Source organism: Cynocephalus volans, chromosome 10 (genome assembly GCF_027409185.1).
Source record: "Cynocephalus volans isolate mCynVol1 chromosome 10, mCynVol1.pri, whole genome shotgun sequence".
NCBI classification, from domain to species: domain Eukaryota; kingdom Metazoa; phylum Chordata; class Mammalia; order Dermoptera; family Cynocephalidae; genus Cynocephalus; species Cynocephalus volans.
The window spans coordinates 16119966-16144485 of NC_084469.1; the positions used below are offsets into that span (position 1 = coordinate 16119966).

General features: G+C 37.7%; 2 protein-coding genes across 2 annotated transcripts in view; both read left to right on the plus strand.

The window, feature by feature from the left end:
• RAD51C (RAD51 paralog C) overlaps window positions 1-4053 on the plus strand; it is a 46975-nt gene extending 42922 nt beyond the window's left edge. The window contains exon 8 of the mRNA XM_063111787.1: window positions 3951-4053. Within this exon, the coding sequence (XP_062967857.1) occupies window positions 3951-4038 (88 nt within the window). The 3' untranslated portion in view covers window positions 4039-4053. The remainder of the gene's footprint in view (window positions 1-3950) is intronic.
• A 449-nt stretch (window positions 4054-4502) lies between these two features.
• The window catches only part of PPM1E (protein phosphatase, Mg2+/Mn2+ dependent 1E), a 181593-nt gene continuing 161575 nt past the window's right edge, over window positions 4503-24520 (plus strand). The window contains exon 1 of the mRNA XM_063108989.1: window positions 4503-4960. Coding sequence (XP_062965059.1) covers window positions 4503-4960 — 458 coding nt within the window. The remainder of the gene's footprint in view (window positions 4961-24520) is intronic.

The window sequence follows — 24520 nt, forward strand, 5'->3', positions numbered from 1 at the left end:
TGAGAAGTTGTGGATTTTTCTTGGGTTATAAACACCAATTATTCATATATCAAATATTTTATTAATATTAACTTTTAAAAACTAACAGACTACTTTTTAGTTTTAGGTTTACAGAAAAGCTGAGCAGAAAGGACAGAGTTCCCGTATATGCCCTCTCCACCTCACCCACAGTTTCCCCTATTATTAACATCTTGCTTTAGTATGATACATTGTTTACAATTGATAGCCAGTATTAATACATTATTAACTAAAATTCATAGCTTACATTAAGGTTCACTCTTTTACATTCCGTGGGTTTTGACAAATGTCTAATAACATGTATCCACTATTACAGTATCATACTGTATACTGAATAGTTTTCAGTGCCCTAAGAATCCCTGTGCTCTACCTAGTCATCCTTCCCTCCCTCCTCCTGAATCCTTGACAATCTATCTTTAGCTTCTAATTCTAGGAAGCAGTTTACTGCTATTTGCTTCAAGTAAACTCAGTGTTCCAGAAGCACCTATGGAGACAGGAGACCTAAACTTGCCTTAACTTCAGTTTAATCCATTTATAGTTCATTTATCACTTATACATATGGTTCAGTTATGTATATATTCCATTTCATAATTCCTTAAAGTATTATTTGCTTTTGTATCAGTCGGAATCTAGTTAAGAAAACAGATAATTAAAACCAGGAAATTGGTTACACAATGGAAGAGTTAAAAAGCCAAAAAGGAAGGATTTTCTTCCCTAAGATGGAAGCTGCTGGGACAAATAGAGGAAGATGATGTTTCTGGAGCTTAGGACTGGAGTCACTGGCAAAAGCTGGAATCCCAGTAGACACACTCGGGGAGCAAAGCTACAAAGGAAATGCAACAGGACTCAGGATTGAGATAGGGGACAGGGAAGAAATACCGTGGTCTTTCTCTTTTCCTCCCCTCCCACCTTCCAATTTTTTGTCAATGCCTCCCATTGGAAAAATCCCAGCTAAAAGTCAGCTGTCACAGGAGCCTCAAGAATACAGCCTGAAAGAGTCAATCCTTCTACAGTATAGAGCAGATCAGGGGAGGAGAAAGAATGGATATGAGAGCAAAACGGACAAGGACTGACAAAGTAATCATTTTTAACTCTTAAAATCAACTTTATTGAGGTATAATTTACATACAACATATATACTTTAAATGTACACTTTGATTATTTTTGACAAATTAATATGCCCATGTAACCACCCAGTCAAGATATAGAGCATTTTAATAACTTCACAAAGTTTACTCCTTTGCCATGAATCTTCTACCCTATCTCAGTCCCAGGCAACTAGGAATCTGCTTTCTCTCACTATAGGTTAGTTTTATCTGTTTTGGAGTTTTATATTAATAGAGTCATATAAGTATTCTTTTGTTCCCGTATCTTTATTTTTCTTAGCATGTTTTTGAGATTCATCCATGTTGTTACGTTTATCAGTAGTTCATCTATTTTTATTGCTAAGTAGTATTCCATTGCATGAGTACACATTTTTGTTTATCTGTTCACCTGTTGATGGACATCTGGGTTGTTTCCAGATTTGAGATGCTATGAATAAAACTTCTGTGAACATTTCTGTACGAGGTTTTTTGTTTTGAGTATGTGTATGTGTTTGGTGGACATGTTTTTATTTCTCATGGATAAATACCTGTGAGAGGAATTGCTGGGTTATAAAAAAAACTGCTAGACTCAACAATTCTTTTAAACCCTATAAATATCATTACCATGAATGTCTATGAAAGGACATTGTACATTTTCTCTAAAGAGCTAAGGGTTGGAGGGAGAACAATTTTTATGAGAAAAAAAATATTTTAAAAAATTCTCGGGCGAGCCCGTGGCGCACTTGGTAGAGTGCTGCGCTGGGAGCGCGGCGACGCTCCCGCCGCGGGTTCGGATCCTATATAGGAATGACCGGTGCACTCACTGGCTGAGTGCCGGTCACGAAAAAAACGACAAAAAAAAAAAAAAAATCTCAAAAATTTAAATACCTTCAATACACACATACTTTTTATAGCTCAATTTTTAAAAATAGATAGCAAGAAAGGGGTTTAACCCACATATCGAAGGGAAGTGTAAAAGGAGAGGAACTGAAAAGGAAAGCAAAGCAATGCAAAATAATGACTAAAAAGACTTCTTGACAATGGCAAAATCATCCTACACAGCAGCTCTGAGATCCCAGCGCTGCTGTCAGCAACCGTCTGGCAAAGCTACTTTGTCAAATGGATGCAATAGGATTCATGTTTATCTTTATGAAGAAATATCTTTATTAATTTAAGCAAGCACACCTCTCATTTATAGTAATATAGAGGTGTGGGCTTTTTCTTTTATTCTTAGTAGTAATGTTTCCCCAACATATATCACTTCCCTTTGATATGTGGGTTGAGTCATAAATTAATGTCACAAATAAATGTCATCTAGAGGAAGGAGGCAACTACATTACAAAGTAGGAAGGTGTAGCTTGATGTGAATTGTTACGGTTGACAGCTATGTACTCTTGAACTAAATGTCAACGTGTCAGATTCTGAGATCTTAAACAGTTGGAATATAAAATTGTGGACATTTAGGTTTGCAGCCTAAAAAGTTTTGTCAATCTTTTCTAGACATTCTGAAATGGAAATGAACAGGTGGATTGAAAACAAAGACAAATGAAGAGTTTAAAGACTTTCTTGGCATCTCATAGAGAAATTGCTCTATGCTGGTGATGTTTTAAACAAACACATATAAATACATTTAGCATGTCTGGAAACAGACTTACTGGATCTTTCCATTTACTTCTGAGGAAAAAATAGTTATAGAGGACTCAAGTGCACTACTCACTATATACTTTCTATCATGTGTTATTTAATCTCAAGCTAGAAGAGAGAATGGAACTCTTATTTTACATGATGCCATAATGTACATTAGTGAGCTCAACCCACTTAATCTTAAAATAACAGTATCGGGTCAGGGATTTAGAGTACAGTATTATGTGAAAACAGTTGGCAGAGAGACTTCCTCTTCTGCCATTAATAACTGACTGGAAATGGCATTTCAGAACCTAAATCCAACTGAAACCCAAAAACAGTAAATGGAGAGGATGGGGTGGATAATTTATGAGAAAACGTTTTTCAAGTAGAGAAAGAATCACCATGTTTTTACTGAATTATATGTTGCCATGGACATGGCAGTATGCAGTAATGATGCTATCATCTGTATAGCTACATAACACAGCTTTTCCCTCTCTCACCCCCATCAGTAAGGCTTGAAAATAATAGGTTTGTGTGTAGTTTGGTAAGAAAATTAGAATCATTAAAGTCGTTTTAGTTCCAATCTAAGAAAGGAAAAAGTTGGGATGGTGAAGAGCAAGTAAAACATAGAAAAGATACATATTGTGTAATAAAGTATAAGAATTATGCACAAACTAAAGAGGGGAGTCTTAGTGTGCTGGAAAACTAATGAGTGAAATCCACTGAAATGGGTGAATCCAATGAAAAGACCTGGATTGAGTCCTTGTTGCATCACTTATATGTGACCTCGAGCAAAGTCACCACGTGTTTAAGGCTCAGTTTCATCAATTATAAATTGGAATAGTAATGGTAATGTCCTCTATCTCAAGGGGCTGTAGTAAGGACGAAAGGGGTGAAAACTTGTAAACTATAAAGCTCTATACAAATGAGACGTTATAAAGACAAACTGCACTGTTGAATCTTTGCGTAACAGAAAAGAGTTAAGGGAAAAGGGTCTAGAAAGCTTTGCAAACTACCTGGACTCTAATTCCAACGCCATGGTTAGAGTTTTGAGACCCTGAAGTAAGTAAATTACTATCTTAAATTTTCAGTTTCCTCTTTTTGAGAAATGAGGATAACACCACTTTCTTCACAGAATCAAATGAAAGAACCTATGCAAAGAAACCTACCATAGGTGTAGGTGTTTGAGGCAAAACGTGTTCACACTATATCTTTCAACAGATACGTGAAGGCAAAGCAGGAACAGACGAGGAAACTGAAGTACATGCAATCCAAGAGGAACCAACACCTAAACTTGGGGATGTCTTAGTTCACTCTTAACCACGTGCGGCTAGGGTATCCATCCAATAAAGACATTTGGAGTTGGAGAACCGACGAGGCGAGTGTCCTTTCGACTCCGCGGCTCGATGGGAGGGACCCTGAAATTCTTAATTAGAATGGGTTGCCATGGCGACAGTCTCTAGGCAGCGTGGGCTGAGCTCTCGGTAGGGATAGAGGGTGGGCCGCCGCTGGACCCTGCGCGCGCACCCGCCACCAACTTTCCCTCCAGACTCGAGAGGGGAGGCGCGCTCCGCCTCCGCCCCCGGGCCGCGCACGTCCACGCTCGGCGGCGCGCACGCCTGCGGGAGCCCTCTCCAGGCAACCTGGTGCTGATCGCTCGTGCCTGTGCGGCGTTAATCGCCCTTGCGGGATCCTGAGGCTAAAAAGCAGCCTCCTCCCCTTCCTGGGCTAACTCCCACCCCCTTCCCGGTCGGCCCAGGGGCATGAGCAGCGATGGCTGGCTGCAGCCCTGAGGAAAAAACTTACCGGCGCTTCCTGGAGCTTTTCCTGGGTGAGTTTCGAGGACCGTGCGGCGGAGGCGAGCCGGAGCCGGAGCCGGAGCCCGAACTCGAACCGGACTCCGAGCCCGAGCCCGAACTGGTTGCAGCTGAGGCGGCCGAGGCTTTGGTCGAGGAACCCGGGGAGGAGGCGGCCCCGCTAGCCGCGACGGAGGAGGGGGAACAGGAGCAAGACCCGGAGCCGGAGGAGGAGGCGGTTGACGAAGAGGCGGTGGCGGCTGCAGAGGGCGAGGAGGAGGAAGAGGCGGCGGCCGCCCCGGGGCACTCGTCAGTGCCGCCGCCACCCCAGCTGCCGCCGCTGCCCCCGCTCCCGCGGCCGCTGTCGGAGCGCATCACCCGCGAGGAGGTGGAGGGCGAGAGCCTGGATCTGTGCCTGCAGCAGCTCTACAAATAGTTAAGTAGCGGGGCTCGGCTGGGTGGGCCCTCTGTCCCCGCCGCGCCGCCCTCGGACGCGGCGCCCTCGGCCCCTCAAACTGCTCCTCACCCCCGCCCGCGCGCCTGCCGCCGCTGGGAGCGCCCCAGCTGCTCGGACTCGGGCGCCGGGCTGCGCAGTGCCCACGCGCCTTGGCCCCGCGTCTCCCGCCCGGCCCTCTTGCCGGCCCCGACCCCTTCTTCCCCCTTCACCTCGGCCGCTGGCTTCTTGCTCTGCTGCACACACGCTATCCCCTTCCTGCCTCACAAGGTCCTTCCTCCCGGTCTTAGGCTCCCTTTTCTTCCCAGCTCCCTTCTTCCTCCGGGAGGTTTCCTCCCACCCTAGTCTCTTTTCCCGGGCTGAGTCCCTTGTTGTTTGGCGGCGGAGAGACGCGAGGTGCCTCCTGCGTGACCGCACCATGATGATAATACCGGCCCCACATCCAGACGAGGAGAGACCGGGGTAGATTTTCCGTTAGGCGCTCAATGTTGCGAGTGAAAAGCTCTTTAGATGGCTTAATACACGATAGCCTGGTATCTTAAAGACATTTGACAATTCATAATTGAAGTGGGAAGGAATTGGGAAGGAAGGGTAAGCAAAATTTTACAAGCGAGCTTTCAGGTGAAAGACAGTGGTATTTCGTTGAAGTGGAAAAGTAAGGTTGGATTGATAAAACTGCAATTAGGTGCGGTATTTTCAGTCCATTAAGTAGATGGGGTGGGGGGTGGGGAGAGAAGGCAGATGGCTTAGCTACACAGATGAAAGTCTAAAATAGAAAGGTCAAGGCTTTGCCTTTCATCCCAGTTCTGGTTTTTATGGGCTTGAAATAGAAACGATTTACAATTGCGTTTCTTTCTAAGTGGAATTGTTCCGAAATAATGACAGGGGAGAATACTAACAAGTCTCTGAAAGCATTGACAAACCTGTCTTTTGCCATTCAGCAGATAGTTGTAATGAAAGGTGTTACTCTGTCCACCCAAAAAGTTTACTACTGCAAGATGCACCGCAATTAAGTTCAAACTCACTTCTTGGATTTTCGCCAAATACTAAATAGAAGAAAGGCCTGGAAAATAAAGCTGTTTTTGTTTTTATCCAAACTAATAGACACCTGATCAAATCATTCTTCTGTTAAAGCAGCAGCTTATCAATAGGGAAAAAGCATTTAACAAATCTCCTGTAGAAGTGGACTGTGTTGATGTCTCACACTTTACAAGCTATCTAAAATTTAATTTTAAGATACTGTTTGAATACCAAGGTATTACCTTTCTGGGAAATGCAAAAAATAAAATGGCGTGTAATACCACCACTCAGAGATAAATAGCATTCACGTTTTAGAGTATTTCTTTCTAGTCGTTGTAAACTATCATAGAAAAAGACTTAGGAAATGTCATTTTTTACACTATTTAAAGACACTTGAAGCTTCCTGCTTAAAATGGAAATGTTTACCCAAGTAATTGGAATTTTTCTCAGTATCAGAGTAGTTCTATTTTCTCAGTTAATTTTTTTTTAACTCCTCGGTTAATTCTTACTTTTACAAATGCAATTGCAGAATTAAACACAATTTAAACATTAGAGAATGTTTTTTATAAAAAAAAGTCATTAGTACAACTCTAAACATTTGCTATTCAAGAAGGTTTGTTTGTTTTTAAATGAAAGGTATATAAAGATGTGGTAAGAAGAGGTGTGTTTTTTCACATAGAAGAAAACAAGGTTAAATTCAATACACATAAAAATGATAAAATGACCATCTAATTGAGAACAGCAATTTGGGTTTGAGATAAAACTAGCAAAAATAAAGTTAGAAAATAGTATTTCACCTTATATTAGCAATTTCATCTTTTATATTGTGTTTTGTACAGAAGCTATTAATATATTTTTTGCTTTGATATAAAATGGCTGGTTTATTTACGTAAAGTATCTTTAAGGTCCTTAACAGGTTAAAAAGTTTTTTTAAAAATATATTTTAATGATGATTTTAGTTTTTGTTTTATTTATAAAAAGAAAAGCATATGACTTAGAAGAATCAATATTGGAAGACTCTGAAGGGATAGCTCATTTTTCCATTGAAGCACTTCTTTTTAAGATGAGAAAATTATGGATCCAGATTCAGAAATGACAAATTATGTATAAATGATTCCAACATTTTTCATATAATCGGTGAATCTCAAAATTATCCTTGACATATTTGAAATTCTGGTTTCTCAAATTTCCTAGGAAATACTTTGAAATAACTCTGATTATGGATATGTTGGAATTGCATATTTGGGGAAAAGTGAAGATTTTTTTCTAAATATTCTCTCAGTACTCACCCACCATGTTTATTTTGATAATTCTTAATAGTCTTCAAAAACTGTCATTCCTGGCAAATGGTGCTAAAATTCCCAAATGAAGTTACCTGATCTATATACTCACCAATCTGATTGTTGGGACCAGTGTAAGAAGAAAATAACGCTTAATACCAGTCTTATAAGTCTCTAGTATGTTTTTTTTCTGTCAGTATTTTAGAAATATGCAATGTATAGCTGCTAAAGAGATTGAGGTTCTCTGAAGGAAAAAAAATAAAAGTGCTTCACAATATTGCTTTATGTATACACTGGTTGAAATTTTACTTTTTAGAAAACTATTATAGTGACATATTTTCCTCAGTATTTTGCTTCTCGTAGGTTTTAGAATAGGAACAGCAGACATGTATTATCCATTTTGGTCTACTCAAAGCTCAGGACTAACTTAAAATAAGCAGTTACTTAGATAAGTAAAGGATCAAGGTTTAAATGACCAAAATAGGGCTGGCCTGTGGCTCACTTTGGAGAGTGTGGTGCTGATAACACCAAGGCCACAGGTTCGGATCCCTATATAGGGATGGCTGGTCAGCTCGCTTCGGAGAGCGTAGTGCTGACAACACCAAGTCAAGGGTTAAGATCCCCTTACCGTTCATCTTTTTAAAAAATAAAAAAAATAAATGACCAAAATGTAGTTATAATTAGCAACTTAAAAGTTTTTCTGAGCAATATTTAGGATAAAGTTTTTGCCTTTAGGCTTCAAAATAGGAAATTTGTACTTAGATATTCCTTTACTAGATAAAAATAACATAATATTTTGAAAGAAAAATAATTTTTAAAATAGCAATAATCCCCTTGGAGAGCATGTGGACTATAAATACTTTTTTTTTTTTTTATTGCTGGCTGCTATGGGGATCCAAAAATAATTTTTTAAAGGACCATTTAAACAGTTTTGCTTAAATTTATTAAACCTCAAGAGTCAATAATAAATTTATGTGATACTTTAGAAGTATTTTGCTGAATTAGTCTATTACTTGTCAATAAAAAATTCCAGTGATTTGGAATCTTCAGCTGCTAGTATAAAAATGGCCTATGTTTACTCCTTTCTCTAAATTTAAATGTCACTAAGAGATTAAAATATTTTCTAATAACATAATCTTAAGATTTCTGAGGTTAATGAGAAACTCTCTTTGAAAGGGTAGAGATGAAGTATTTTACAGCTTTGAAATAATGTGCAAATAAAAAAATTTATAACTGATTTTACAGCAGATGTGAATGAGGCTACTTGTGTAGGTTATGTGGGTCAATACTGTGTGTTTCATTTCTCTATACAGTACTAGGGGTAAATCTATTTGTTTTAATCCAGAAGAAACGAATACTCTGAAGTTTTTACTGTAGCTATATATCATCACATTTCAGAGCAGTTGGTTTTTCAGTTATTTATTTAGTCTGGGTTGGACTTCCAAGGGTGGGACAGATATCCCAGTGATCTAACAGAGTTAAGTAGTACCAGATGGTTTGCAGTAGTAATGAAGTAGCCACATTAAAAATTGCTTGGAAAGGGGCTGGCTGATTAGCTCAGTTGGTTTAGAGCATGGTCAAGGGTTTGGATCCCCATACTGTTGCCAAAAATAAAAAAGCTTGGAAAAAAAAAAATCATTGCTTATAGGTACTAATAATTTAGTTATATTGAATTGTGAGAATCATTAATTACTTTGAGATAGGTCAGAAAATCATTAAACTTTATCTCATTTTTATATAAAAATGGAAAAATACATGGATGCAAATTATATAATATCACTCATTTTTAAATTACACATTTTTTCTTATTAAAAAGTAAGTCCAGTATAAGAAGTGGAAAGTATAAGAAGTTCAGTATAAGAAGCTTATTACCACATAAGCAAAAATAAGAAAATAAATACCATTCAGTGTTAATCATACGTTCCAGGTTTTTCTCCTACCTCTCAGGCTGCCACTTCTTTACTGTCGGCTTTTATTATTCTGCCCATCCACTTAATATTGGTATTCTGCCCTTGACCTTCTTCTCAAGTCTGGTTGACTTATTTGTCCCTAGTCAATAGCAGTCACATGACATTGGTTATTGTAGTTATGCTAATGGCTCACAACTTTGTCTCCCTTCCTGCTTTGACTGCTAATGGAACAGCTCCACTGGTATATCTAAAAGTTTCCTCAAATTAAACTGTCCAAAACTGAATTCAATCCTCCAGCTCCCACTACATCCTCCAGAACAAACAAAACCAAAACCCAATACTCTTTCTAGTGGGTCCATCCCTGTCGTCTTCTTTCTCCCCTCACATTCAGTCAACAACTGTTTTTAATTTTGCCTTGTAAATTTGAGGATACTTCAAAAAGTTCTTGGAAAAATAAAAATAAAAGATAATACAAATCTTTCCATGAACTTTTTGAAGTACCCTTATATCTAATATCTCTCTCTATTCCCACTGTCATTGTCATCTTACTAGTCTTAGCCTTCTGCAATATATTTCTCCTAGTGTAGCTGAAGCGATTCCTCTAGAATCTAGATAATGTAGATTATCTAATTGCCACACTTTTTTTTGTTTAAACACTTTTACCCTTTACCTAGAATTAGCCAAACTGCTAGGGTAAGGGTATAGTCCTTCAAACTGCCAAACCTGCCAAAGACTTCTGATCCCAACTTTAATGAGTTTGGGTCCAACCATGAAGTTAGACAGAAGAGGCCACACAAGACCACACTCATCTGTGACATCACTGCAAATTTGGAGGTTTCTCAAAACCACTCTCAGATTTGTTAATTCACTAGAAAGACTCACAGAACTCCCTGAAAGCTATTGTACTCAGGATGTGGTTAATTACAGGGACAAGGTATAAGTTAGAACCAGCCAAAGGAAGAGATGCATAGGGTGCAGTCTCTGAAGCTTGTAGATGTGATGCTTCCATTGTCCTCAGGGATGTGTTACTCTCCCAGCACGAATATGTAGCAGTACACATAGAGTACTGCCCATCTAGGAAGCTCATTTGAGCTTCGGTGTCCAGAGTTTTTTGGGGGGACTTATTCATTGTCCCCATGGGTGAATTCAGTTTCCAAGCCCCACTCCCCAGAGGTCAGGCTGATACCATGTGGTTCAAGGGGTCCACCATGAATAACAAAAATATTTCTACAACTGCAGAAATTCCAGGGCCTTAGAGACTACCTTCCAGGAGCTGGGGACAAAGTTTGGACCTCTCTTCAGGCAAGGCCAAAGTCTTTTTAAGTTAATTTATTTTAATTGACACGTTGTAATTGTACATACTTATGGTGTACAATCTGATGTTTTGATACACATATGTTGTATAATGACAAGGCCAAATTCTTTACATATCCTTCATCATCTCTCTCTTCTTCGCACTCCAGGTAAAATTCAAAGGTAAGGCTTTATAATCTTATCTCATCAGCCTTATCTCTAGAATCACTACCCAATCCATCCCATCTCTGTACCTCTAGAAACCACACTTCAGCTATGTTAGACTACCAATATATTACTTTAAATGTGTTATGTTCACTCTTATCTCTGCATCTTCACACATAGTGTACTATTCCCTCTGCTTGGAATACCACGCTCCCCATCCAGTCCAATCTCTTACCCATTCTTTAGGTCTCCATTTAACACCACTTCCTTTAGGGAGCCTTTGCTCACTTACCATCTTCATACTCATATCATGAGTTAGGTGTTGTCCCTTCCATGTGCCGCTCCAGAAATACTCAGTGCTTATTTCTCTTGTAAGCACTTGTTTAATTCATTACTTTTTGTCAGCAAGTATTTATTTATAAATTTTAAAAAATGAATATTGTTTTGGCAGCTGGTGAGAGGGGATCCACAACTGTGACCTTGGTGTTATGAGGCTGTGCTCTAACCAACTGAGCAAACATGCCAGCCTTGTCAACAAGTATTTATATCTCCTTCACTAGACCAGTGGTCTTCAAAATGAGGTGTACCTAAAACCATTCAGTGGGGCAAAGGAAGAAAATATTAAAGTCTATTTACTTGTATACAAAATATGATTTAAGTGCTATTAATATTTGGTATATGAGGGTACTTCAAGAAGTTCATGAAAAAATAAAATAAAAGGTAATAGGAATTTTTCCATGAACTTTTTGAAATATGCTTGTGTGTATTGAGATTGGCAACTTGTTTTGTATGACAACTGATTTCATGTCAAACGTGGTAAATGGGATGTCTTGAAGGAGTGCACATTCCACAGCTCAGAGGAGCATCCTTTCTTCAATTTTCATGACATTACAAAGTACTGCAGTTTACCTGTGCATGATTAAATGGAGTTAGGGATTACATTTCCTGGTTTTAACAAAATTGACCCTCAAGACAGTTGGGTTAAAAGTTCTTGCAAAGATGTCATGGGTTGAACATAAAATGAGTACTGCAAGCATAAGAAACAACAAAACTTAAGTGCCTACAGTTCTTCCATCCTTAGTTACATCAGATTTTTTTCTTAAAAATGATGTAATTATATTTGAAGAGAAATCAAAAATGGAATTAAGTAGATTGTATGAAATATGGGTAAATAAGAAATGTATAAAGAAATGCTGCCTAGAGAAATACTGAAATAGGGAACACTTATTCTACTTTATGGAATGAAGTGTTGCCCAATTCTAAAAATCACAAGAAAGCCAATTGAGATCCTTAAAAAAAAAAACAAAAAAAACCTTAAATATTATTAGAATAGTATGTGTATGTGTATATGTATGTGCATGTATTTGCATGTGTGTGTATATATATATATTTTATATATGTGTAATAAATATATATATATTGGAGGGTTTATGATGCTCAAATTTTTTGATAGGGTAATTGAGCAAATGTCTGGCAGCAATTGCATAACATTACTAGCTACTTGTTTGTCATCATATCCTTAGGTCCTATAATGCCAGGCACATATACAAGTGTAACATGCAACAAATATGTGCCGCTCCATTTATTAAAAACAAAAAAAACACAAAAACAAAACCTAAGTATTTGCTGATCCAATGAATGAGCTAAAAGGTTTTTTAAAAAAGAAAAGTTATTGTTCTTATTTTAACCTGCTTTAAAAACTTAGTAAGTTTTGGCTTCTGGTGAAGATGGTGGAATAGATGGTCCCCAGCATCACACTCTCCCACAAATCAACCAATTTACAACTATTAAAAAGCAACAACAGCCAAGCTGGGGCCGCTAGAGCTCAGGAGAAGAGGAAGAGAGACCTACAGAGTGCATTAAGGCAGGAGAAGCCACGATGAGAGAAAGAAAAGACCACTCCTACCATTTCAAATCCCAGCCACTTCAAGCCTGGAGCTGCTGAGTACATGGAGCAAGAGCTGGCAAAAGCCACAGCAGTGCCCTTCCTATGGAGTTGCTTGGAGGCAACAGGGGAAAAGAGGGCCTTGGTAGTTCTTGGGCCAGCAAGACCACTATAACAGGGTTCCTGTGGACCCACATAGGAGCAAGAAGCAACAACAATTGAAAAAAGAAGCCACTCAGAGGCCAGTGAGTCATCGCAAGGGACCAGCTCATGGCCTTTGTCATGGGAAGTGTTTGGAGTGGGGTTGCGGGGGGGGAGACAGGCCCACAGGGGAAACACTAGGCACAGCATGGACAGCTGATCTGCCCCCCAGTCAGAGGAGGACCGCTCTGTGAAGACTGGTCAGGAGTATAGAACTGCAGAGGGTGCCGTTTGCTGAAAAGACTTCAGGCCCAGACCAGAGTTTTGTGTAGAAACTACACAACCCAGGTGTACCAGATCTCATGAGACCTGGAAGTACCTACAAAGTCAACCATTAAAACCTGAGCTGCACAAAAAGCCTTCCCCAAAGAATCAGCAGCAAAGCAGCAATTTAGCTCAACCACAGGGCTCAAGTGTTTGTTGGTCCCCACAGGAAGTTCCCCTATTTTAGGAGTAAGCAAAGGACAACGAATTAGTTCCTGGGCAGAGTTTCAGTGGTGGGAACAGCAAATAATCCAACACAGAACTGAAAGAAGAAACAAACTACCCACAGACCCAAGACAAAGTTTGATATTAACTAGTAAAAGTCTCCACCAAAGAACACCTGTAAAATGTAGAAGGACCGAATCCCCATGGGGCTCCAAGCCAGGGATGGGGAAGGGCTTGGGTCTTCAGCCATGCCCATCGACACCTGCACCCAGCCCAGTGATGACCACCAAGCTGCGACAGGAAACACCCCATGCTCCTTAGCTGGGGCAGTGGGGGGCTGAGGGTTCAGCCACACCCCGCTGACATCTGCATTCGGCCCAGCAATGATGAAGCAACCACTGGAAGCGCTTGGTCTCCCCTGTAGGAATGAGGGGGGTGCCACAGGTCTTACCCACGCCCCCCCTCCTCCCTTCTCCCATCCTATGTCTTTCCCTCTTTCCTTCTCCCCCTCCCACCCAGATGCTCTGCAACAGCATCTTAGAATGTAAACAGATGGAGCTGTGGACTGACCCCCTCTCCCACAACCAGGCATGTCACTGCTGCCATGGGGCCTGCCTGGGATCCTGAGGCTTGGAGCGGGGGATGAGTCCTCCTCCCACATCCAGGCATGCTGCTGCTACCACGGGGCTCACCCGGGGTCCTAAGTCATGGAGCAGGGGATGACACTTCCTCCTGTAACCAGGCAAGGAGCACACCAAAAACACCACTTCCACGTGGGTGGCCCACCACATCCACCACAATAGCCATCGCCACTGGAAAAGTGGCTATATGCCACAACCACCGCGCAGATGGCCTGCCAGCCACTCAGGTGCGTTAACGCAAGGAGAGTCACCAGCAGAGACCAAAGAAAAGAGGATGTCTCTCTCCAGAAAGCCCATTCCAGAGTGATAGAAGCATCTACACTACAGTAATAATGAGGGACCTGAACAAACCTCTCGCAGCACTGGATACATCATCTAGGCAACAAATCAACAGAGTAACTGTTACTCTTTCAGAAAGGGAAAAGAAATCTAGGGTTATCAGAGGTGAGAGGGGGGAGGAAGGGGGCTGGGGAGAGATTTGATAAGGGGCATAAAGAGTAAGTATGATTCGTAATAATGTATATGCTAATAGTATTGATTTGATCAACATATGTCAACGTTGAACCCCTAAAATATGTATAAGCAATCATGATTCAATAAAAAAAAACTTAGTAAGTTTTCATATTCTCACATGTCAAAACTTTTTGTTATTAAAAAAGCATATCAAAAATAATGTAGTGTACTTATCACCCACCCTCAGCAATTATCAACTTTGTTTCATCTATATCCTACACATCTCACCTCACCTCCCATTATGTTCTATGTAATTTTTTTAATGAGTTCAGTAATCATAATTCTATGGGACATTTTAAGTGTTACCAATTTTTGGTTACTCTTGAGAATATTATGATGGTCATCTTTTGAGCAAGTGTCTGATTTTTTTTAGGATGTATTTCTAGTGTTAGGATTGCCATGTTAAAAGATATTCTCATTTTTAAGGCTTTTGATACATAGTTTTAAAATGTCCTCTAACAAGGTTTTATTTATCTTCTGAGTGGACATATATGTGTGTGTGTGTATATATATATATATATAATTACATAGAACATGTGAGAGGTGAGGCGATGTGTGGGATATAGATATATGTACATGCATATGAAAAGATTTTTGCTGTTATGAAATAATTTTAACATTTAGAAAATAACATAAAACAAAATATCAATATACCTATCATCCAGTTTCAACAAATTACCGTAATTTTTTCAAGAAATAAAACATTTCATATGGAATTAAATACTTTGTTGTAACCCTATTCTCTAAACCCATTCCTTTTTCTTTCTTCTCAGAGGTAATCTTAGAATTCTGGGAATGTATCCATCTGGCCTGTGTTTTTTTATTTTTGCTACACATGAATTTGGTCAATATATGGTGGGGTTTTGGTTTTTGGTAACTACCTATTTCAAGACTAAACTTTAAAAAAAAATTCATGTTAAATAAATAAATAAAAAATAAAATTAAAAAAATAAATAAATAAATAAATTGAAATTTGAAAAAAAAAAAAATTCATGTTGATGCATGTAGATCTAGTTCTCTCATTTTAGCTACTAATTATCATTCCATTGTATGTTTGTACTATGATTTACCTATCTAATCTCCGGTAGGTGGACATTTGAGTTCTTTCTTTTTTTTTTTTTTTTGCTTTTTTTGTGACCGGTAAGGGGATTGCAACCCTTGGCTTGGTGTCGTCCGCACCGCACTCAGCCAGTGAGCACACTGGCCATCCCGATATAGGATCGGAACCCGCGGCGGGAGCACCGCTGCACTCCTAGCGCCACACTCTCCCCAGTGAGCCACGGGGTCAGTCCAAGTTGTTTCTAATTTTTGGATATTACATATATATATTAGTTAATACTAGCTGCTCTAATGGATAAATCTTGACGTCTTAAAGGCTTAACATAATGTTAGTTTATTTATTGCTCACATAGAGTCCCCTTAGTGGAGAAGAAAGAGCTGTGTTCTATTGAGTCATTAAGGGACCCTGGCTGACATAGGCTCTACCATTTTTAACCTGTGGTTTCCAAGTTCGCTCTAGGCATCAACATCCATCCAGCAAACGAGAGTGGAGAAACGGTATTGGAGGTTTTTAAGGGCCAGTCCTTAGAAGTGGCATATATCACTTCTGTTCACTTTCCATTGGCTAGAATTCAAGTCATATGGCACCACCTAGGGGCCTACATTTCCCAAAAAATGGGGCTGGGAAATCTAGTCACTGGCTTAGTGGTTAATTCTAAGAAACAACTCTCCGTTGTGGAAAAAAATGTACAAAACATTGTGGAATAGCTGGCAAGCTCTGCCCTACAAATAATCCTACAAATAATGTCTCCTACGTACATATGTTCATAGGTTTCTTGGGTATATATCTAAAGTGGAATTGTCAGATTGACATTATGTACTTTTAAAATTTATTAGATATTGCCAAATTGCTTTGTCCTACAGCACTGTATGCAAGGTCTGGTTTTTCTGTTTTTGCTGCTATTTGAACCACCATACCATGCAGCTTGTATTTTTATACAGCTGTGTGCTGTTATTGCCATTGAATTATGTGGGAAAGGAGAGTACTTATAGCTGACTATGATCTTGATTTTAGGGCATTTTAGAAGAGGACACTGCCTAAAAGTCTAGACCAGCTCTGTCCAATAGAAATATAGTATGAGCCACATATATAATTAAAACATTTTTATTAACCACATTTTAAAAAGTAGAAAGAAACTGTTTAGTTTTAAAAAAAAATTATTGAAACATATTGTACATACATTTTATGGGGTACAGAGTTATATTTTGATATATGTATACGATGTGTGATGAACCATTCAGGGCAGTTCTTGCAACACCCAGTCATTTCTCTGTGATGTACACATTTGATCTTCTTCTAGTTGTTTGGTAACATGCAGTAAATCGTTGTTAATTATAAATTCCTTGAATTTAGTTTTAACAACTTATTTTGTTTAACTCAGTATATCCAAAATATTTGTATTACCATTTCAACATGTAATCCATATTAAAATATTATTAATGATATATTTTACATTTTTTATACCAAGTTTTCAAAATACAATGTACATGTTACATTTACAGCACATCTCAATTTGGACTATCACATTTCTTTTTCTTTCTTTCTTTCTTTTTTTTTTTTTACTTCCTTTGACCCAGCAATTTTATTTATAAAAATAAGACCTAATAAAATAAAGGAATGTACAAAGATGTTCATTACAGCATGTTTTAAGGAAAAATAAAGAAATCAGAAACACCTTCATTGTCAAACAAGAGAGTAGTTTAGTCATTTATGGCACATTCATACACTAGAATGCTGTATGACCATCAGAAGGTGATGTATGTAGAATTATATACACTAATATAGAAAAAAATCTTGATATACTCTTAAGAAAAAAATGTACCCTACAACTTGGGCTGAGTTACTGGAAGAGGTTGTTAAGGAGTGGGATGTGGACACCCATGGCATTCCCTGTCACAGTATTTTGCACACTGCGTTTCAGCTTCACAGTTTCTGTATCCGTCTCCTGCTGAACTGTGAACTCTGTAGGGAAAGCACTCATCTCTCCTGTCCCAAGGCCCTGGCAGCACGCTGCTTCCGCTACTGAGCGACAGAGGGGGCTCATGGCTACTGCGCGGCCATCACGGCATCTCGGACTCTCAGCTTCCGCTGTCCCCAGCAGGGTCTGCACGCTGCAGGACACGCTGGGCAGCCTTCTATCGTCCGGTCACTCTGTCCTGCTTAGCCTCAAGTCCTTATCCAACAAAAGCCCTTTTCTCTATTCCGGGGAGCTGCTCGTGGGATTAAGCAGCCACGCAAGCCCTGGGAGGGCAGGTACAGGGTCCTCACTCCCCTCGAAGTCCTCAGGGAATATCACATTTAATAAGTGGCTACCATATAGAACAATTCAGGTTTAGACTTTACACACACACACACACACACACACACACACACACACACACACACACACACACACACACCCACACCCACACCCACACCCACACCCACACCCACACCCACACCCCCACACACCCGTACAACAAAACTTAAGTTCTGTAACACAGAACTGACTTTTAGTTTCAAAATCATATTTAAAAGGGTTCTCACTCTAACTGCCAAATACATCTTTAGTCTTTTGAAGAATAGCCAGCTGAATTTATTTTTCCTACATTTATTTCTATAACTAAAGAATAATCTAATTTAGGTTTAGAATATTGAATTGTTAATTTATCTTCACACAGTTTATGGGGTGGCAGATGAGTATAGTTTCTGTTAGTTTCCTATTGCTATGTAACAACTTACAACAAACTTAGTGGCTTGTAAAACAACACCTGTTTATTATCTCACAGTTTTGTAGGTCAGAAGTCCAGGCAGGTTCAGATGAGTTCTCTGCTTAAGATCTCCAAGGCTGAAGTCAAGATATGTGCAACAAGGTTCGGGGGAAACATCCACTTCTGCACTCACTGAGGTTAGCAGAATCTAATTCCTTGTTGAAGGACTGAAGTCAATTGATTCCTTGCTGGCTGTCAGGCAGGGGCAATTAATTAGTGATTATCACTCCTAGAAGCCAGCAATCTTCTTTGTCACATGGCTCCCTCCATCTTCAAACCAGTAGTGGCACATAAAATCCTTCTCATGCTTCAAATCTCTCAGGTTCCTCCTGCTGCCAGCCAGAGAAAGCTCTCTGCTTTTAAGGGCTTCATGTGATTAGATCAGGTCCACACTGATAATATCCTGTCTTAAGATCAACTTGCCGTATAACACTATCATGGGAGTGATGTTTCATTAGTATTCACAGGTTTCTGTGATTAGAGTGGGGTACCGCTTTAGAAATTCTGCACACCACAATAGAGAAGCAAGATAAAAGAACATTTTAGTTATTTTGTTTAGCAGTCTCTTAATTCACTTCTGAATGGAAACAAATGCTCTGTGCATTTCTTTTTGTTTCCATTTCCACCAACCTGGTCCCAGGTACCATCAGCTTTTAGCTGGACTACAGCATTATTATATATATATTTTTTTCTTTTCCTTACTTTTTTTTTTTTTTTTTGTGCGCTGGCCAGTGGGTGGATCCAGTTCAACCTTGGTGTTATCAGCCTCACCGCTCTACTCAGTGAACAACCTGTCACCCTGAACATTATTCTTAATTGATATTTCTGGTTCCACATTTCTCTCCCTCCAATTTTCCAATGTTCCAATCATAGTGCTCTTTTAAAACTGGAAATAGATCATGTTGCTTTTCTGCTTAAAACCCATCAATATCTTCAAATTGTAATCAAGGTATACAGTAGTTCACTATGCTTGATGAGGCCTATAGGGCCTTACCTAATCTTGCCTCTGGCTATCTCATCTATTCACACCTTGATCAACTTCTGCTCCTGAGAAGTTACTATGGTCTAATCACAGTGGTCTTGAGTTAGTTCCCAGAACGCACCATGCTCCTTCCTGCCTCAGGGCCTCTGCACATTTATTTTCTTTTTCTTTTTGCAAAATTCATTTTTCTTTTTGGGGGGGTCGAGGGGGGCATGTTAGCCAGTACAGGGAACCCAACCCTGACCTAACCGGCCAGCCGCATTTGTTTTCTTTGTGCCAGCAACTTTCCCCCCTTTTACAACTATCCAACTCAACCGTTAGGTCCTATCTTACATAGCTCTTTCTCTCCAGGGTTCGATCCCCCTACCGGCCAGCTGCCAAAAAAAAAAAAAAAAAAAAGCTGTTTCTCACAGGAGTTTTTCCTTACTTCTGGTCTAAAGTTGTGCTTTTTGGTTTTTTCAGTTTTCATAGCATCCTTTACTTTTTCTGTATATCCACTTATCACAGTGTATACATACGTATTTTCATATGTTGGTTATTTAATGTCTCTTCCCCAGACTGAGGGGATGAAGAATGTTTTGTTCACCTTTGTGTATCCACCACCTAGTACAGCACATAGTAAACATTCATATGTTTGTCTTCATATTTTTTTCTCTTCTTGATCTACCTGATTGTTTCCTTTCCTTGTTTCTATAGGCCTATTCTCATCTTCTTTCTCATTGTTATTATTTTCCTTCTCTGCTATTCTCTGAAAGGTAGAGGATAAGGGAAGAGAAAGAAGAGAATATTCCACTCGCTGCCCCACCCACACACGTTCTTCAAGCTTGACTTCCTATTTTATGTTTTTGTTGGTGTGTTTGTTTTGGTTTTGTTAACATTTTCAAGTAGCTATAGAAAGTTTTGCAATTCTCATTACCAGTTAACTCCACAACTTTGTAAATGAACATTTTTCATATTTAAAAGATTATATACATTCTTTGAGAATATTGAGAACAATGACAAGTTTGAAGAAGAGTATACTGTATTGAGGGTAATGAGCTAGTTAAGAGTGAGAATCTTCTAAATTCCTCATGTGCTTGGTTTTTTTATAATTTTTTTTTTCATCTGGCTGGTATTGGGATCCAAACCGTTGACCTTTATATAACACTACATTCTAACCAACTGAGCTAAGCAGCCAACCTTTATTTTCATTTAAGATTGTACCTTCTGCTGTATAGCTCTGAGAAAGACCAGTCTGGGCCGAGCTGTGGCGCACTCGGGAGAGTGCGGCGCTGGGAGCGCAGCGACGCTCCCGCTGCGGGTTCGGATCCTATATAGGAATGGCCAGTGCACTCACTGGCTGAGTACCTGTCACGAAAAAGACAAAAAAACCCCAAAAACCAAAAAAAACAACAACAAAAAAAAGAAAGACCAGTCTATTACTTCCTATCTTAGTTTAAGTCAACAAAGAAAAATAACCAAAAGACTAATCTGCCTGTTAGATATATCAAAGATAATTTTTTTGCTGGTGACTTGATTTTATAATGAATTATAAGATTTCTATGGATACATTACAGTTGTTGTCTTTTTTGGATTAAACTATTTGACCTGCCTTTACCAGAAGGCACAACCTCTGATCTTTGGTTATTATACAGTAATTTCTTTTCTTTTTTATAAATTCTTACATTGAATGCATAATTTTTATTCAAAAAATAACTTGCACTAAATGTAAATTTAATATACACTTACATATTTCTTTTTCTCATTAATAAGCCTAATTTTTTCTAGGCTGATAAAGCAAAATTGATTTCATTTCTAATAAATTTTAAACTGACTAAAAGATAAATTTTTTTAAAAATTGAAGAAAAAAAAAAAACCCAAAATGAAGAAGAAAAACCCAGTTTTCTCATTGTAGCTATTCACAAAAAAGCACATACAATTATGAACACAAAAAAAGTGCGAAAACAATTTGAAATATTGTTAACAGATAGTTAACTAATTAGTGAGATATTCTGTTAATAAAAAATAAATTATAAATCAAAAATTGATAAGTAATATAATATATGGAATACAAGGTTTGTTCATAAATGCTCACTACTCAAACCCAGTACAGCTGACCTTTGAATAATTCTGGAGTTTGGGGTACTGACCTCTGTGCAGCTGAAAATCCATGAATAATTTTTGACTCCCCCAAAACTTAACTACTAATAATAGGGTACTGTTGACCAGAAGCCTTACTGATAACATAAACAGTTGATTAACACATATTTTGTATGTCATATGTATTATATATTGTAGTCCTACAATACAGTAAACTAGAGGAAAGAAAATGTTATCAAGAAAATCATATGGAAGAGAAATATAGTAATTTCTTATTCACATTTTTCCTACTTTGTGAATCTAAACACAAAAACTAAAATCCTAATATGCTTGTTTTTTGAGAGGTATATTGTACTACAGGTAACGTTCACCTTTGCATAAGAAAAACAAGCAACAAAAAATGAAAATGTAATACCTTTAAGGTGATTATATACTATTTTAAAAAATGTATTGAAGTATGTGGTATATATAACTTCAAAAACTTCATGGAAAGATTTGTATTATCTTTTAATTCTATTTTTCCATGAGCTTTTTGCAGTGCCTTTATATATTCACTACATTTAGATTAGCCAGCATGTTCTTTATTGAACCTAACATGTTCTTACATAAATATGAGAGAGGTAACAGTTAATAAATCAACCTATCACTGATTTTGCAATAGGAATGATCTCTGAAGTTTTGAGATTTGCTTTCTGGCAACTCTGAATATTTATTAATTATATAGTTTTAGTTTAAGGCATCTTATAAATAGCTTAATCTGTTACTTGGAAGAGACTTTTATTATTTACAATCTACTTGTATACAATCAGAGGAATAAAAATATTTTCAAGTTTTCAGGATCATTTGGGTAGTTAACTGTGCATCTGGAAACAATTTTCGTGTTTTAAAACAGATTAATACAATTTTGTATTTTAAAAAGTTCCTTTGCCCAAGGTATTCTCTAATCTTTTATTGGTCAATGTAAATATCGTTCTGTAACACTTAGTTAACAATGTAAAACTGCAGAGGGTCAACATTGTCTGCACCTGAAATAATAATTATAGTACTAATAAAAGTAATAAGCTGCTCCTGTTGCTGCTACTGCATTTATTAAGAGCTTTTTGGGGCACTGTTTTATGTTTATTACCTCTTTTAATCATCACAAAAAGTTTATGATAAAGGTTTTGTTATTAACCCTTTTTGCAAATGAGAAAGCCAAGGCACAGAGGATTTAAAGAACAAGTTTTCACCATCAGTGGTGTCACTAGGACATTAAGCTAGGTAGTCTACCTTGAGAGGTTGTAGTTACAATGTTCATTTTATGATTCTCATGCTACATTATGCACATATTTCCTACAGGGAAAAATCTCAGTGAAGATGCAAATGTAGAAATAGTTTGAATTTTGAACACTGCCATTTGCTTTGTTCAGGCTTTTACCGCTTCTTGCCTTGATTACTTTAGTAGCCTCCTAACTAATTTCCCTGTCACTGATCTCTTTTCCTTCTAGTCTATCTTCACTGGATTTTCCAGCATTATTGAACTCACTGTGATTCTCTAAAGATATTTTGTTTCCTGCCTTTCTGACATTTGTAGATGCTGTTTCTTTTGCATGGAACATCCACTTTCTTGGCTAACTATAACCTCCTTTTTGAGGGGGAGAGGGTGGTTGGATTTTTATCTTCGACCCAAAAAGTCTGTCTTTATCTTGTTCAGATATTACCTATAGATAAAGAGCAGTCTAAGGGTTTTGTACCAATTATTTCTCTAAACTCTTGCCTCTAATGAAAGAAAATAAAAAGTTAACAATTAGTGCTGCTTATTAAAAATACAATTTGAAAAAAATTGACTAAAAAAATAGTTTACAACTTGTTCATAGTTCATAATAATGACAAATATTTTTTTTAAATCATTGCCTGGAGATATTTTTTTTCTATTTAGTACTTGACTAATCCAGAAATCTATTTAAATTTTTCTTTTTTTTTTTATTGTAACAGTTGATTGTACATATCTGTGGAGTACAGAGTTGAATATCATCATTACCTGTGTGCAATATGTGATGCTCAAATCAGGATAAGTTCAATTTCAATATTGAATAGCCAAAGTTATCTATTTTCTATACAGTTTTAATTCATAATGCAATAGCCATCTACTGATCACCTGTCTCTTTTTGAAAGAAATCCCCCCTTTTTTAATTAAGTAAAAAGAGAAGAGAATATTTTTACTTAGTTTCCAATCTGTATTAATGTCATATATTCAGTATGTGATTTTTTAGAAACCAATAAAATACACTAGTAATTTATAATCAGTGCATTATAAATTAACATAAAGCATTGGTCACTAGTATTTAAAAGTGTCATGGATTATAACCCTCACCATTGGATCCATATGCTGTAACAGTTTCAGAATCATTGTAAAATCATTGTTCCTTTGCATTATGTATTCAAAATGGCTCAAAGTAAAGCTTGTTCTTCAGAGCCAGAATACCATTTTATTTATTAAAGTGTCTAGCTTATGGTTAAGTATAATAAAGTAAAATCATTTTTTACTATCAAGGAAAAGAGGAGGAAATAGGACAAGCAATATCAGCTCTAGTGCAGGTCTGTAAAAATATATCAAAGATCAAATATAAAATAAAAGTGTTCTCTCAGAATGAGACCTTACAAATGAAGAATAAAAAGTATGTTAAATTACAGGCTTATTCAAATTATCTAATTAAATAATACACATGGATAAGTCCATTAAATATTACATTAAGTAATTAGTATATTTTTATACTCCTACATATGTCAAAATTATCAAACCATTATACTGAATTTCTTCTTTCCCCAAGGACTATAAAAGATTTTAATTAATTAAGCTTTCTGTATTGAGAATTTGCTTGATTTTGTAAAGCTTTTTATTTTACTGTAACTTTTGTAAGTGGCTGTCAAATAAAGATAGCCTTATGTATGGCTTGGTAATCGTTGTGGTTAATATATACCATGAAAAAAAAATTATAGGTATTCAGTTCCTGAGGCATATATGATCAGCTGTGTTCAAGCAAGATTTGTGGTATTTCCTAATAATATATATCATTAACAGTAAATCCTTAAAAAATATGATTAAAGACATCAATGGAGTTTATTTTTTCCACTTATTGTTTCCCACCTCATTATAGAAAGAATTTCAAGTAGCAAATTAATTACTCTGATGGAAGTAATATTTATTCATCAAAAAAACATTAAGCACCTACCATATGCCAAACACTACACTAAATGCTACTTATACCGAAATAAACATGTTCCTTTCCTTAAGAAGTATGCAGTTTAGAGGAAAAGTCAGACAAGTTAACCAACAAGTACACTACAATGTGA